The sequence below is a fragment of the Podarcis tiliguerta genome (genome assembly GCF_965153285.1).
Source record: "Podarcis tiliguerta genome assembly, chromosome: 4".
NCBI lineage: Eukaryota > Metazoa > Chordata > Lepidosauria > Squamata > Lacertidae > Podarcis > Podarcis tiliguerta.
This window is the reverse complement of record NC_139537.1, coordinates 40,110,683-40,128,111: the sequence shown is the minus strand read 5'-3', so window position 1 is coordinate 40,128,111 and position 17,429 is coordinate 40,110,683. Positions and strand designations below refer to the sequence as shown.

At 46.6% G+C, this 17,429-nt stretch overlaps 1 protein-coding gene across 2 annotated transcripts in view; it reads right to left on the bottom strand.

Moving 5' to 3' along the window:
• Positions 1 to 504: 504 nt before the first annotated feature.
• The window catches only part of IGSF3 (immunoglobulin superfamily member 3), a 115,460-nt gene continuing 98,535 nt past the window's right edge, over positions 505 to 17,429 (bottom strand). For both annotated transcript variants that reach the window (XM_083439218.1, XM_083439219.1), the window contains 4 exons: positions 11,032 to 11,442; positions 7,969 to 8,376; positions 4,634 to 5,059; positions 505 to 3,377 (listed from right to left, as the gene is read on the bottom strand). In XM_083439218.1, coding sequence (XP_083295344.1) covers positions 3,127 to 3,377; positions 4,634 to 5,059; positions 7,969 to 8,376; positions 11,032 to 11,442 — 1,496 coding nt within the window. In that variant the 3' untranslated portion in view covers positions 505 to 3,126. The remainder of the gene's footprint in view (positions 3,378 to 4,633; positions 5,060 to 7,968; positions 8,377 to 11,031; positions 11,443 to 17,429) is intronic.

Genomic DNA, 17,429 nt, shown 5'->3' with positions numbered 1-17,429 from the left:
CACCATGGGGCCTGGCTATGGCCCATCATCATCATAGTCTCCTCCTCCTCCTTTCTCCCAAGCAATCTGTTTTGCTGGCTTAGGGGAGGTTGTCTTTCTAAGTACTTGCCAGGCACTTCTAATCCCATGCAAAACCGGGTGTCCACAGGATTAGCTTTCAGCACAATAGGGGAAGGGCAGGCTAATGAAACCCACCCTCCAGCACTGCAGGTGGCTCTCATCTTAGGCCACTTGGCAGCGCCTGGGGCCAGGCACTGGTCCAAGTGCTGGCACTGGCCGTGCATGTGACAGCTGCTCATTCATGAGGAATCGCTCCCATGCGTAGCAGCTGAGCAAGTGCATGGCTGGAGCAAGAACCTCGGGGCCTGCGACAATTTAAGCATACAATTTGACATTGCAGGCACTGGTAGGGAGTCGTCCTTTTGACAGCTGGGTGGCATCAACAGGGAGAAGAGGGAAGCTCTGGTAGCAGCGCCTCGAAGCCATCAACACAGGACATTGAAGTCACACTTTCAACACAGTTTACTACAGCTCTCTTGTGTAATGTATAAAACATTTAGTGCAACATGGTACAAAGTTCTTTAATAATAATAATAATAAAAACCCCACACTGTTTCCCCACATCATGCAAAGGTAGCTTGTTCCTTTTCCTCTGGGTTTATTGGCAGAGAAAAAGTTGTCCATAAAGCTTCTTATAGGCAGTGTCCAACGTTTTGAAAAGAAACGAGATCCTAAAACTGGGCAGCAACTTGGCAGCGTAATGGACAAGTCCTCTGCAAGGTAACCTGTGTGATCATCGGTGCTGCTAAAGGGACAATCCTCCCACTTGTGTCTACTGGCTTTGATAAAACACCTGCATATTTTCCAAGAGTCCACAGCCACAGACTGGAATGACTGGCCGCTGGAGGCCGCTGTGGGACAGCTTTCCGTAGACCGAAGGAGCTGGGAGGGGAAGGGAAGGACTGCTGGTTATATAGAGAAGCATTGATGCTACTAGGTCAGTACAACAGATTTTTCAACGCGAAGATAAAGAGCAATGTTCTTTAGGGCAGGAAATCATCTTGCTGACTTGTTTCCTTTTTAAGAGCTGAAGTGAGTTAGAGCTCCTGCCCCGAAGCAGTATATGTACAGGACATTTTACATTTATAAAACAACAGACACAACCTAGGGGCTCTCTTTCTGCTTTGCTCTTCATTCCCATTCACTTTTTTTGTTTCCTCCCTTCTGTATACACTAGGAAGGCAAGGAGGGTGGAAGGGTGTGTGCGTTCTCAAGTTACACACACGGAGGGGGTTTTAATCTAGGAATAATAGTTTGCAGAGGCAGATTTGGTCCGGGGAACATTCTGAATGCTTTACTGGAATGCTACAAAGCCCTCCTTTGCGAAGGAAAGAAGATGATTTTTTGAAGAAGCATTAAAGCTTGGGTAAATACAGCAAGTTTACCCAGAGAGTAAGTGAGGTGAACATGTGCAACCAGCCGCCTGGCCGAACACATGGGTGACATAAAACCTCGGCGTGGACACATACCACTTGCAAAGCACCATTAATTAAAGCAAATGCGTTTATCTCCACAAGATGCTCTGATAGGGGCAATCAAAATTTACGATGTCACTCCACAGGAAGAGCGCGCTCTGCTGCCCCCCCCCCCCGTCAGCCTCCTCCTGCCAAAGCAGCTAAGCAGACTGGCATGTGTGGCTGGCAGCAAGTGCCCTTGCGTAGATTCAGTTGTCTCATGAAAAAGGTTGCAACTAGCTGCCAGGAAGACTTTTAGGAAGACAGCAAAACAGCAATTTTCTAGAAAGCACAACTTCCCCCCCTTTATCCTAGAGACTAGAACGAGGGGATGTAAGAGTGCTGGTCCACCAGGTATAACAAGCATTTCCAAAACAGCACAGGAGGAGCACAGCTGGCTTATTCTACTGAGCCCCAACATTGTTAACACCGTGTCTTTCACAGAAAGAACAGCAGGGCTGTGAGGAATGGTGGTGAAGGGTGTTGCACCTGGAGAAATAAAGCTGAAGAAGCAAAATGGCACACACACATAACGAGAGAGAGAGGAGGCTATTCAGAGGTCCTTGCTTGCCTGGTGAAAATTCCTTGGGGTAGTTAGTGCAACTGGAAGTAAAACTTGGGTCAACGTTTCCACACATTCTCTGCCCTGTGTTTCGGCATCCCAGAACCAAGTCGGAGCCAGGCCCACTTAAAGAGGCAGCCACCTCCCCACTTCCTAAATCATTACTTTGGTCAGTTTGAATGTCTTTAAAAAGTTCAGGTTTCCACCCCTGCAGTCTCCAGAGGCGTGGCAGTGGGGTTTAATAAAACCCAGAGGGCAACCAAATGCCTTTCTAGTAAACAGAACTGTGTATAGGCAGCAGTACTGGGGGGAATCAAGGCTCGTGGGCTAAACCTCAGTGACACACACACACACAGGCCGTTGCTGGATTGCAAGTGGCACAAGCAATTCAGTTGTGGTGCCAATGGCAAAACAACCTTATATGCATTTTCCGTCCCCAAAACAAATCAGAAACACCTGGAGACGGAGGGAGGTGGCAGAGGCTCTCTGCCCTGGAAGAACTGCTTGCTGCTTGGACTATAGGAGCAGTTCTGGTTCTATTCTCTCCCAGAGCAATAGGCAGCCCATTCAGTCCTTTCTGGCCCTCTCCCAATACCAAGGCTCAAGTTCTGTCAAACCCAGCCCATTTGATAAAACAAGCTTCCTCAAAAAACAACGCGCCCAGCTTTGGCACAACGAGAGCTCCAACAAAATCAATGCACTCTGGGGATTGTCCTCTGCATAATAATACAAGAAGAATATTGTGTGTCTTTGAGCAACAGAATGACAGGGCAAAGGACAACCGATGAGAACTGATGGAGGGGGAAAGCCCAATTAGAAAAAAACACTATATACAGTGAACACATGGACCTTCCATCTCCCTTTGCGGTTGGGCTGGGTCTTCACAAGCATTCTGGGGTGCCTGAGTTCTTCCAGTCCCAGAAGTTCAGAGGGACCTCATGGTGGAGCTGAGTTGGGATCCAAAAAAGTACAAAGGTTGAATAAAAAGACAACAAAAACACTTCCTTTGGGTTCCAGGTGCATCTTCACCTCTCTGTGGGTCTCTCACTTTTAATCTATAGTCCCTGGGTGGATGCTGAGGACAGGAGGCTCCAGGCAGGTGGGCGAGTAGTTCAGGTGTGGCTCTTTGATCCACAGCAAGGGGACTCCGTTCTTGCCTTCGGAATTCTTGCTGGAATTCCTGCTTTTGAATCGCACCAGCAATATGGTGATGATGAGGATGCCGAAGATGGGGAAGGGGTAAAAGAACACAAAGTAGAAGAGGGAGTCATTGGAGCAGATGACGGACTGTAGAGACGAGCCTGGAAGAAGTTCACACAGGGAAGGGGGGAAGAGTTAAAACATTCAGAGCAATGAAACTTCACTTTCTGAGCACCCGAACCCAATGGCCACTAAACAAAGGCAATGGTGGCTTAAATGGGGGACCAAGACAAGCCAAACCATGTGAAGCAGCTGCCATTTTTCCCCCTTGGCTTTTCTGCCTCAATACCCCAAAGTTTTATTTTGTTTACCCTGTGGAATGGGCACTAAAGTGGGATTGATTTTTTTAGATTCTCTGCTCCTATGAAAAGGGCTCTTTCCTAGCCCTAATCTGTTTAAAAAACACACATGGATACACAATGCAAAGGCTACAGCCTGTTATACTCAGAATTTTAGGATGTAAACTTGAGCCGAGCCTTGGAGATCAAGAGTAGTGTCCTGCCTATTTTGCCTGGCACTGGGCCACTACAGCATAAAGAGCTCCTGCTACACAGAGGTAGGGAGGGAAGTTGTAGTCCTCCAGCTGTTGTTATCGACTCCAACTCCCATCATCCCTGGCTGGCAATGCCAATGGTCAGGGATGATGCAGGTTGTAGCCCAGCAACAGCTTGGGTTGGGCCACAGGTTGCCCACTTTCATAACTCTAGATTTAACACTCATTACAAAGCCTCTTTGTCTGAAAGCTAGTGGGCTGTCCTACTTTTGGAATGCAACAGGTGCCCCATTGGGCTGCAGGAGACGTGCGTTCAGTGTCATCACAATACATACTCGCCCCTCTCAGCTGATTCAAGGAAAGCTTCAGCTGTTAATGGGCTACACAGAGTGCCACAGTCACTATTATTCTGCAAGTTGCTTCTATGCTCCACCCAGTGAAGTTTGGAACTTCCATATGGTTTCACCCTCGCAACACGCAGCATGATATATGTAATTCTCAACCCCTAAACACATAAGCAGAATTTGCAGGTGTTACCAGGAACAGCTGAGGGATTATGGCAAGATGCAAAACGGGACATTCTCTAAGAATAAGGAGACTCAGCCAAGCCCATGCCTTTTAGGCCCAACTGTAATCAACAGTGAGCGAGCCCTGACAGCATTGATAAATTGGGAACTTCTCAACCAAAAGAACCACTGTCTCTGTTAGGTTCTGGCTTCCCTACAAAACTGGAATTCCAAAATCTTCCCCATTGGCTGATATTTTGAAAAAACCTTAGCCCATTTCACTCCCCTCAAGCTGTATTGCCCAAGGGCCTCTACACACAAAATCTACTCCCTCCTAAAATGCTCACCATCACCTCACCTGAGTCTTGCACATAAACAGCCATAAGGCCGGAATCCTCCTCTGCGAGTTTGTACCATGCTCCCCTGGGGTTGGGCAGCCACTCTTCCACCCGGCAGGAGTAATTGCCAGCATCCGTAGACCCTGCTTGCAACACAGTCAGCCGATAGAGCACAGCCGAGAGCCTCTGGAAGCGCAGCCGGCCTTCCCAGGGGCTGGCTTCTCTGCTGAAGATGGCATCCTGGCCTACTCTTAACAAGGCCTCCCTTTCTTCTGCATACTTGCGACCAGCAGGCCCACTTTTCTCTTTAATCTTCACGCTGAACCACGTCACGGCAAAGCGGGAGTCCCGGCTGGAGAGGGAGAGGATGTTGCAATCCAGATGGAACTGCCCCTGCTCTGTCACGGTGAGGTTGGCCATGGTTGTGTCCACTTGCAACGAGGCATCTGAAGATGGTGGGAACATGCACAGAGACTGGTTAGCTTCTCTCACCGTACAGACATAAATGCACAGACATGGCTTCTTAAGGAGGCCTGATCACTGGCCAGCTAAGCAGGACTTAATCTCCCTCAAATTGGAACGGAGTTTGCCTGTGAGGGCTCTCTCCTGTCTTCAGGACTAACAGATCCAAAGAGGGAGAAGAAATGGAAAAGAGCAGCCTTTATGGATGCACTGCATACTTTTAGATCATTAAGGAAGAAACTGTAGGGAAACGAAGGGTTTGAGAAGAGAGTAAGCCCACGACGCAAACAACGCAATGGGTGGGGCTGTGCAGCCTCTTTTATTACACTGATTGCAACTTGCTGACAATGAGCTGAAGGCCATGTCTCTGTCCCAATCAAGGCACCCTCTGGGAAAGACAAGAAGTTGCTGTGTGGCCTATTCTTTACTCCAAGAGCCACCATTATAGAGAGTCATGATGTAACTGGAGATTCTGCAAAAAAAAATTATTCTGCTCTCCAGCCAGAAAGAGCTCCTAGAGTAGCTTACAAATAAGCTTGAGGTATCCTGTTGAAGGGTGGTATTTGCATTAACAGGAAGGACATGGCTACTAGGCTCCTGACACCTCTAGTAACATTCAAATGAGGGAGATCATGACTAAGGGCTGCAGTAAGGGCATATTTATAACACTGCCCCTCCCCACCCCCATGTCTTGTTCACCATTACTGGAGCTGTGGGGGATAGGACCCCAGGGAGCAGCAGAGATGCCACTTCTGGGACATAGGAACTGGCACCAAAATGCAGCCAAACATTTTCAAGAGTGGAATTTCATAAGCCCTAGCACATAGCAATAGGCACAAGGACTGCTCAATACATACAAAAACAGAGGGATGTAGTGCATTGGTATCATTTTCTACAAGACAAACGGGAGGGATATAAGCTATGTTATTAGAAATATGGCAATACTTATACTGTACATTCACATTGCACTTATTAAAAAACAAAAGCATTTCTTATATAATTAAGAATACAACCAACTGTATATTAATAAAGCCTCATCAATCTTTTCCCCTCCTTCAGAGTTTGCACTATTTCACTGGCCTCAGGGTTGGAAAATCTGATCAACAGCCTCAAATGATGTTTTTGGGAGAAGCAGAGAATTCATAAAAGTAAATGGACAGGACAAAGAATTCCTGATGTGTACAAAGACATTTAATTATTTACAAACCTTGTGAGTGAGTCAAAAAGTTTATGGGGCATAATGATTCCCACCACCTCTTTCCCATTCCTCACAACTCAAAAGTAGCTGTTAAGGTTTCCACCCTCAAATTAGAACCGTTGGTCTATCTTGGGGCTGTAACAGGTCATCTGAGAACTTTCAGCCCAAAAGGAAGATTCTGGAAGCTTAGTTGCAATGTGTGCAGTGTTCGCAATTACTAATGCCTGGAGACAGCTCTTTCCCCACAGAGACACATAGCTCTTTCTTCTTTAGCCTGAAAAATGTTTCTCTAGCAAAGATGTTAGTGATAAGATTTTCACGTTCTCCCAAGAGCTGGCTTGCAAATCCTGTCCTCAGCCCTGGAAAATCCTATTCAATCACAAGCTACGCTTTGGACATTCCACAGGCACCAACCAGTCTGGCTGAAGCACACAGGGACTGCGAGAGGCATCTGCAAGCAGCTGCACCAATCTGAAGGGTATTTCAGAGGCCAAATTTCACCATCTTAAACTTGTGCTGCACGTTAGAAGCTGTGACTGAAATGCGTACAGACTTAATTTAAGCACTTCAAAGCCACATTATTTCCCTAGTTCTTAGAAATTTCTTTTGTACTTTCATTTTACCTAATTTACCTCCTTGTGGGAAATTGTGTTGCCAGTAAATTCACCGTAAAACTTTCCGCATGGACATCTCACCAGTCAAACTGACTGTGTCCTCACCCTTCCATCCTATGAACTCTGAGGTTAAAATCTTAACCTGAGCTGCCAACCAAGCATCCAAAGTGTACAATTATCTCCCATTAACTCTCACACAATATCACAACAAACCAATGTGAGTTTGTAAACAGAAAGCTGTTTTATAACCCTTCCCCCCCCCCAAAAAAAACCCCATTTAAATGCATTAAATCAAAACAAGATGACCTTGTTTTCCAATCATGCCTAAGCTTCCTTTGCTCTTGTCAAGCTCTGGGGTTTAGGGGCTTAGAGACCTTGCAAATGGGGCGGGGGGGGACGGGACGAGATGACAGATCCTTCCTCAGTACCAGGGAAGAGAGATGGCAAATTTCAAAATCCTAGTAAAGGATCTCTGTGTTTGGAACACTACTGCATTCGCTGTTTCATATTTAGAACAGAGGGAGGGTCCTGAAGAAGGTAAAATGCGTATTACCAGCTGCATCCTAGTGGCTTAGCTGCAAATGGTAAGGTGTGATGAATCTAGGCAGAAAAAGAAAGGTGAGAGATATTGACCATGTCCCTACTCCTATTGCCCAGCTTAAAGAGCAAGCGCCAATATTTATGTAGCCAAAAGAGCATCGCCCATGCATAAGAGGGGGGTAAAAGCATGCTTGGGGGAAAACCTCAAGATCTGCAGAACAAACGGGAAAATAACTGAGGAAGCAAAAAGCTCCCGAAACCTGGAAGGGGGAGCAAGGACTGTGGGGTAGGGGGAAAGGGGAGGGGAAAGAAGTAGGGAGAGAACAAAGGTACAGCTGCCCCTAAATACTCAGCCTAGGCAACTTGTCTTTCTCCAAATATTAAGCTGCAGTTCCTGTATCTACATGGTGCGCAGTAGGGAGAGGCATTCTATATATATATAGCAGCTGGATGTTTCTCACAGCAAGTTCCCTCACCATAAGCAGTGATTGAGCTTTTATTTCTTGGTGGCCCAAAGCCCCGGACCCACAGATAACTTTACCTGGCTGTTTCACCACAATGGTTGTCAGCCCAGACAGGTCCTCTGCCCGTTTGTACCATGCGTTTGTGGGACCCAGTATCCACTCCTCCACCCGGCAGTCATAGGTCCCGCTGTCCTGCACAGTCATGTTCTGGATGGTGAGCAGGTAGAGGCCTGGAGAGGGGCTTTCCAAGCGCAGCCGGCTCTTCAGATCGTTCAGGGCTGACAGCTCTCCGTATAACAGGGTGGCCTGGCGAGTCAGCTTGAGCACTGCTTCTTTCTCCGGGTGGCCAGATTTCCACACATACCATTCCACAGACAACTGGGAAGCCTGGCTGCTCCGGTTGGTGACCAGGCACTCTAAGGTCACCCATTCATTCTCCAGGATTGTGATGTTCTTCTGAGTTTGGTTCACTTCCAAAAGGTTATCTGGGGTTTTTTTGGGTGGGGGGAGAAGAGGAAAAGCAACAACATAAAATTAAAAAGAAAACCAGTTGACAATGCAACAGGACTTAAGCAGTAGTCTTTGTTTTATACTGCTTCAGCATTATATATTTGCTTTTAATGGTATTAATCTAAAGAGATCCCTCCAGGGGAAGGTCTTTGGGTTCCTTTGTGCTCCGCACACTGTTCAGGGTGGCCCTGAAATTGGAAGAACAATAAGGCATTTTCGTCCTCCATGCAATCTGCAGACACAATACCTACTAATAAGATTTAGGGATTGCAAATGTACCAACCAGACTATTTGGAATATCAGCAGCAGGTCATCACCAGGGATTAGGAACTTCCTTTACAGCTGGCCTTAATTGGACACAACTTCCTCCAGACTGGCTGCCTGGAGCTCTTTTATACCGATTTAGTGTGATTTGCTCTACAGTGCCAACCACATGACAATGTGCTTTCTTGAATAGCATGGGCTCTGATTTTTCTTGCAGGTTTCTCACCTCTTTCTACAGAACTGAGGTTCAGAGGACTTTCTTCAACAAATGCAAGGACTGAAATGCAAAATTCCACAATATACTCCATCGCAGGGAAAGCATTAAACACCACTTGAAGCTCTCCAAATGCAACGTCAGCTAGTTACTGAGGACTAGCCACACCTTGGGCCAGTTACTGAATCCCCTGGCACACTCAGAAACCCAGATATTGTACGGCCTGGAAATTCAGGTCTCAGCCTAACTTGTGGGAAACTCCCCTATGTGCTTTTGTAATATTGAGGATTATTTTTCAATGCTGAGAAAGCAAATGGCCCTGGCTCCTTCCTCTTTGCTTCCTGTGTCAAAACTGTGACCTGTTCTTCTTTCCCAACTCTGCTGGGCCTGATATGAAAAAGCAGGTTGTTCTTCAAGGACAAAATGTTTAGATGTCAACACAAAGCTTTCTGGAGCAATGCTTAGCTGCTGGGAATTGCCAGCCCTCCCAGGCTCTGCTCTATAATAGACCTCACCTTTCTGCCTCTCTATTTGTTGGCTGGCGGTTCATTGATTTATTCAACACTTCCTTACTTCCTTCACTTTCCATTCCTGTCAGGGAAAGGATCGCCCCTTAGCAGCCAACTTCCCTCTTCATTAAACTCTCATTTCTAAGAGCTCAGCACATGAGAACAGAAACCATCACTCCACATCACCACTGGGACCCAGGCAATAAATAAAATTAAAGTGTACAGAAGGGGAGGAATTTGACACAGAGCTTTCCCAAGCAAACGGATACCTCTCCATCTGATCACTATCAATGAGATACCATCTCAGAGGCATAGAAGATCGTCTCCTTCCATTAAAGCCTGTTTGAGCAAACAGGGGAAAACACTTCCTTGCTCATGCACCAGGGCCATGAAAATCTAGACTCCTGTAGTCAGAAACAGAGGCATTCTCAAAGCCAGACGTTTTATAACAGCCTTCCCCAACCTAAAGGTTAAGGTCCAGTCGCGGACACTGGGGTTGCGCGCTCATCTTGTTCTATAGGCTGAGGGAGCTGGCATTTCTCCGCAGACAGCTTCCAGGTCATGTGGCCAGCATAACTAAGCCGCTTCTGGCAAACCAGAGCAGCACACGGAAATGCCGTTTACCTTCCCGCCAGAGTGGTACCTATTTATCTACTTGCACTCTGACGTGCTTTCAAACTGCTAGGTTGGCAGGAGCAGGGACCGAGCAACGGGAGCTCATCCCGTCGCAGGGATTCGAACTGCCGACCTTCTGATCAGCAAGCCCTAGGCTCTGTGGTTTAGACCAAAGCCACCCGCATCCCCAACCTAGTGCCCTCCCAATGTTTTGGACTACAACTCCCATCTTCCCACACTGGCTCAAGGCTGATGGCAGCTGGAGTCTAAAACATCCAGGTGAGGAGCTAGGCTGCAGAAGGCCGTTTACAGGCTTTCCCCATGAACCACAGTCTGCAAACAGTATTATCAGTTGTGTCCCAAAATACTTTCAAATAGCAAAAGCAGCAGTCTGGTGCAGGCAGGGCAGGGTGGCGTTGCTCACTTGCCTTCCCCACCCCAAGCGTCGATGCCAGTTCCTGAGAGGGAGAGGGGGTAAGTGTGGGGAGCTCAGCGCAGTGCAGGTATGGTGGTGGGGCTATTTGCTCCTGCTGGCAAGCCTGCACTGCGCTGAGCCAACCCATGCCTTGCCCTCCTCTCTCTCGGGAACTGGCATGGATGCTTGGCACTGGGAAGGCAAGAGAGCAACACCACCCTGTCTGTGATGCCCCACTGACTGCTACTGAGAAGCAGGAGATCCTGAGCTATACACAGGTTGCCAGAGTACGAATATGCACGAGAACATGATTTTGCTGCGAGAATTTACTGAAGGTATATTGCCCTTTCTTTCTCTCAGATTTGCTCTCCTAAATTTCCTGCGACGTGCAGAAGAATGGAAATGGGGCTACAGTGACACTCCTGCACGGATGTGTCCGTACAGCAAACGTGCAGTTTGCAGTTTCCCACATGCTTATGGTGGGAACAGAGGCTTAACTTTCCTTTGGGAATTTGCCAGGCAGAGTGTGCAGACAGGAAGTTGCTGCAGTTCAGGAAACAGCTATAGACATGAAGTCTTAGGCAAGCTTCAGACATGGCAAGTGAGAGATTACCTGGCAACTTGACAGTGACTTCTGTCCGGCCAGACACTTCCTCAGCCAGCTTATACCAGGCATGGTTGGGATTGAGCAGCCACTCTTCCACGTGGCAGTAATAGCTGCCGCTGTCGCTGACCTGGGCTCTCTGGACTGTGAGGCTGAAGAGCCCCCCGGACAAGGACCTCTCAAACTGCAGCCTCCACCTCAGCCCCTCTTCCTCAGCATAGGTGCCGTACTCAAACACAGAGTTGTGGGTGGTCTTCAGGATGAGCTTCCCGTCTGTGTCCGATGGCCTGTGGACATACCACAGGACAGCAAAGTGGGAGTCCGGGCTGGTCTGAGACTTCACAGAGCAGTTCAGGGGAATGGGCTTGTTCTCCACGAGGGTGATGCTCCGCTTGGATTTGCTGACCTGCAGCTTTGTCACTGGGGGAAGGGGATTGGGTGGGGGACACACAAAAGACAGAAAGTTTAGGACAAACAACAACCACGGCCATTCAATTATTTTTATTTGTTTACTTGTTCATTTTAACCTATGTATAGGATGCCTCTGCACATGTGAAGAGTGCCTTCCTTTCACCAAAATTCACCATGTCTGGGAATTTCCTTTCTTTCTTTCTTTCTTTCTTTCTTTCTTTCTTTCTTTCTTTCTTTCTTTTTCTATCTGCATCTGTTTATAGAGGTGGGGAACCCCTTTTGGGCCCAAGGCCACCCTATCCATAATCTGTGATATTTTACTGTATTTTTTGCTTCTATGGAAGCCGCCCAGAGTGGCTGGGGAAACCCAGCCAGATGGGCGGGGTACAAATAATAAATTATTATTATTATTATTCCAGGGGATACATGCCAGTGTTGGGCAAGGCCATAAGCAAAAGTGGGTGAAGCTATGGATGAGTTTCGCCTTCATACAGAGCAAGCATAGGCAAACTTGGCCGTCCAGTCGTTTTTGGGACTACAACTCCCATCATCCCTAGCTAACAGGACCAGTGGCCAGGGATGATGGGAGTTGTAGTCCCAAAACATCTGGAGGGGTGAGTTTGCCTATGCCTGATACAGAGGGCTACATTTCAGCCACAAGGTTTCTACAAAATACAGGCACACCTGTTCCATGTTCCACCAAAGCAAGCAATAGGTGTTTCTCCCAGTTCAAAGGCACATCCCAGAAAGACAACAGCACCCAATAAGGGCACAGAGCTGGGCTGATGAGCCGCAGTGCTTGGGGAGAGCCCTGAGTGACAGAGAGAGAGACTTGGGGAAAACATTTGCCCCCAGCTTTGAGGTTCCTCACCCCTGGGTTTATACACATCTACCTAAAGGTAAAGGACCTGTGGACGGTTAAGTGCAGTCAAAGGCGACTATGGGGTATGGTACTCATCTTGCTTTTTAGGCAGAGCAAGCCGGCGTTTGTCCGCAGACAGCTTTCTGGGTCATGTGGCCAGCATGACTAAACTGCTTCTGGTGCAGAGGCCCGTGACAAGGGCCAGAGCGCACAGAAACGCCATTTACCTTCCCGCCGGAGAGGTATCTATTTATCTCCTTGTGCTGGTATGCTTTCAAACTGCTTGGTTGGCAGAAGCTGGGACAGAGCAACGGGAGCTCACTCTGTCAGGCAGATTTGAACTGCCGACCTTTCATCTACCTACCTATAGAGTGCTCTCTTTCTCGTCTTTTATCTTAATTGGGCTGGCCAGGCCTAGGCTAAGTCCTTTGAGCATCACCTCCTTAAACTTCTTGCTGCTTGCTGCATTTAGCTTAGATATATCTGCCTTGTGCTTTGTTTTCTCTCTACTTTTTCATGTAATTTTCAGACTTGCACATCTGGCATTAGCTCAGCCCTCATTTTCTTATCTGATCAGCTTTTGTGGATGCAAGTTACCACTTTAGCATTTTGTACTGTTTCTTTCTTAGGACAAAAAGGTGTGTAACTGGATCCACTTTTTAACACCGTACTTTTCTTCCATTTAAGATTGCTTCAGCCTTGATTAACTTCTCTGAATGTGTCAGCAAACAGAAGATGGAGTTAGCTGAGGAGTTAATTATTCCAGGATAACCGATCATGTAAACAAACTCTTAGCAGACTTTACAATTAACTGTGAGTTTGAAAGGATAATTGTGTGTGTGTGTGTGTGTGTGTGTGTGTTTTTAGAAACCCCTGTATACTGCACCCATCCATGTCAATATGTAGATCATCCCAAGTTTTATAAACAGTTCTTCATTGATCATTAAAAATATATATCAGAGAATCCTACAGCAGTGGCAAAACAGGAAATATAATGCAATTCCCATCTCACTTGTGTCTGTTCCTAAACTGTTCCCTGGAGGAACAGACGCTACAAAAAATGGAACTCACAATTCTCTCTAACTGTAGGTCTGGGATTTCATCTTAACGAAACACACACACACACACACACACACACACACACACACACACGTATGTCTGACACCAGCACATTGCTACAAGTTTCAAAAGGAGAGAAGGCACCCTCCCTGGAGTCTTTCAAAAGCTCCCCAATTCCGTTAACCCTTCCATGCCAGACTGCTTTGGAGGGAATGGAGATAAGGTGAGGCACAAAACATTCTGATAAAAAAGCACTCTCGTGACAATAGAACTTTGCTTTTCCTAATACAGCATGCAAGGTTTATGCATCCTGGCAACACATTAAGAAGTTCCCCTGGAGCCTATATCGCCGCTGGCTTTAATCAGTATGCTAATAAAGACTAGATAGCTGTGCTCTGCAATGACATGACATATAGAGGAAAGGAGCCCTCATCTCCTCTCTCTAGGGAGCTTGCTTTAATAGGGAGGCTTAGGCTCATACTGCTGAGTAGATACTTTCCACCTTATTAATTTTAGGAGAATAACCTCAGCCACCAAGAGGGGGCAACGTGACCCAGTGCACCTTCCTGGCTGGTGCCAAGAAGAAAAAACACTATTTCATGTCTCTGCCAGTGCTTGGGAGTCCTTGGGATGAAAAAGCAACAAGGGAAAGGAACCAATTCACAGAAATTCTACTCCTCCTACTGCTGCCCCCCCTCCCTTGCTAACAGTTTATTTTTAATTGGTACCGGATTATTTTCTGGCACTGTTGCTAAGGAAACCTCAGTTGCTATAGTAACTGTATATGTTAAATGGGCAGCCTATATCTGCTAATAAAGTACCACACACACACACCAGCGGAGCCACGGTGTGTGTTCACACACATGTGCACATGCCGAGCATGCTATCTGCCCCTCTGGGGTTTTGTTTTTTTTGGGGGGGGGGCATTTTGCTGTGGCATTCAAGATTTTTGAAGTCCTCTTCCATTTTATCTCCCCTGAGTTGTAATAAGATGGAAACATGTGGCAGTCTCTGTTCTGCATTCACGTGCTGGGTGTTTGCTTCTCCAGACTGGAATGGTTGAGCTAATGAGCTGTCTTGTGCTGGCAAAAGGCAGACTTTGCAAGGTTTATTCGTTCATACCCACTTGGGGTGGCCCCTTGATGTACAAAGCATTTGCTTTGCGCCACCATGTGGCCTAACACCATAAGCCCCCCACCCCCACGTCTTTCAATTATAGGTGCCCATGTACAGTGTACCTCTGGTTAAGAACTTAATTCGTTCCGGAGGTCCATTCTTAACCTGAAACCGTTCTTAACCTGTGGTACCACTTTAGCTAATGGGGCCTCCCGCTGCTGCCATGCCACCAGCGCGCGATTTCTGTTCTCTTCCTGAGGTAAAGTTCTTAACCTGAAGCACTATTTCTGGGTTAGCGGAGTCTGTAACCTGAAGCGTCTGTAACTCGAGGTATCACTGTATTGGGAACAGCTAAAAACGTATCTTGCAAATGGTGGTCAGGGCATGCTCCGCAGGGTAGTGAGATCAGACATGTCTCACCGCTTCCAACTTCAGGGGCCCCCAGGGTCCTTGTCAGAGGACAACCAAAATCCTGGAGCCATAAGTCTTATAATTACATATAACTGTAGAACCTCTCTTGGACTTCTTGGATGGAAAACAAAAGGAATGAGTAAGTGCTGCCTGGATTGAAGACTGGGAAAACATCAGCAGAGGGAGGAATAAATGGATATTACTTTAAACTGAACATCGGATTAGGATGAGGAACACTTGCTAACACAACTGACAGATGGATAGCTGGAAGTCATTTCTATCGATCTCGCTTTCTCTTAGTATTTTGTTATTATTCTTATCTTTCTGTCTTTCGGCATTCTATTATTATTTCATAGAATCGTAGAGTTGGAAAGGACCCTGAGGATTCTCTTGTCCAATCCCTTGCAATGCAGGAATATGCAGTTGTCCCATACGGGGATTGAACCTGCAACCTTGCTGTTATCAGCACCATGCTCAAACCAAGTGAGCTATCCAGGCTCAGAATGATTTCTCTTAATATTCCTACTCGTTATATTTGCATGCAGATGAAGATGATTGATAGTTTGCAGGACCTTGTGTGAGACAGGGAAGGGGAGAACTGGGAGGGTACATCATTTTCTGTATGGGACAAAAAATGGGATATACTTGTGATAGAGAATCTTATATTTTTCTATCTTTCTTGTTTTCTTTTTGTTATCTTGGTGTGAGTTGGTGTGTCTTTTATTGTACTGTGAATTTTTTTTAATGGAACTTTATTTAAAACAAACAAACAAACAAACAAACAAACAAACAAAAAACCAATATCCTGGATTTCCAACCCATGTTAAACTCAGCACTGAGCTGGCTGCACGTTTAGCTCTGCTTTCTGAGCCTCTGCACTTTTAACACAATACCAGTTCTTCCAAGGTTTGAAAGGAGAAACCATGCACACCTATCATAATACTGTGCCAGAAACACATCCACGTTATGGAAAAGGGCATATTCCATGGGGCAAGTACACTTTGCCACTTAAGTGCTTGCAATTATTACTCACTCCAGACATGCATCAAGGTATGATGCTGAGTTATACACTGACACGTATGGGTGGCAAATTTGGGGTTTTATTTTTGCCTGCATCATTATAGTCAGCGATGGAATCATGACTGAACACCAGCTCTTGTCTAAGAAAGAAGCCATGCACCAAGAAATAAAGAACAGGGAGACAATGTGAAGTGCCACTAGCTGCACATTGCTTTGGGCAGATGTATCTGAAAGGCACAGAGACACCAAGCACATCAAAAGCCATAGCTGCTTCTGTGTTTCAGGTGGCTCAGCTTGTAGCAGCTTCCCCTACACAGCAAACCAATTTCACGTGTGGAGTAACACAGTTAACCAGTGGCTGCTGCTGAGATGCCAGGAGACCAAAGCCTTTCCGCAACACCTGCTCAATAAGCTCTGGGGAAATAAAGCAAGGACCTGAGAGGAAATCATACTTATGCCCGTTCATTCCTAATCCAATTGCTACACGATCACTTGGTAACCTGGAGGAGTTGAGCAAAGGAGTAGTTAAGCAAAAATAGTAAAGGGCATTAGGCACAGCTTATGTGAACATTAGGTTATTCCCAATGCCACCTGCTACTGCACCATTTTAACTATTTCTGGTCTAGGCAGCAAGGTTGCTTAAACTTGGTAAGGTGTAACAAGTCAAAACATGTTAAATATGGGATTTAAGATTAGCTGTGAGCAGTTATGGTTCCCTTGGCCCCAGGGCAGAATGCAATTGCTATCTCTCTACACACAAAAGAGGCCGTCTGGGGACCAAGAAGTGAAGAATGACCTTATCGGATGCTACTGAGGGAATTTGGCAAGGAGAAATGTAATTATCTACTGGAATTTGTCCGCAGGGATCCAGACTCCCTCCTCACATCCTTGCTCTTGCAACACAGGAGAGGAACTCCGACTCACAAGTGGCCAACACACACAGTTTAGATTTCTTTGGAATCATCTGCAGTTGGCAAGCAGCTCTGTTATGCCTGTACAGTGGTACCTCTGGTTACGTACTTAATTTGTTCTGGAGGTCCGTTCTTAACCTGAAGCACCATTTTAGCTCATGAGGCCTCCTGCTGCCACTGCGCCGCCGAAGCATGATTTCCGTTCTCATCCTGAAGCAAAGTTCTTAACCCGAGGTAATATTTCTGGGTTAGCGGAGTATGTAACCTGAAGCTTATGTAACTCGAGGTACCACTGTACTAGTAGTTTGGGGGCTATATCAGAGTCACCAGAACAGGCTATAACAGTATTCAGTGTGGGGTTGTTGTTTTTTAAATACCTCTTTCACTTAGGTGTTCCATTTTTTTTAAAAAAAAATGTGCAGAAGACCGGGGCTCTGCGGGGCTTGACGTCCTTCCACAGGGCCTGCAAGATGGAGCTGTTCTGCCTAGCCTTCGGTCTGGACCCAGTTTGACCGCCCCCCCTCTATGGGACCCTGTACCTCTTTGGCCTTTTTATTGGCTCATGTGGGATCAACATGGATAGCTGGCCCTGATGAATACTTGAGGTTCCCAACCCC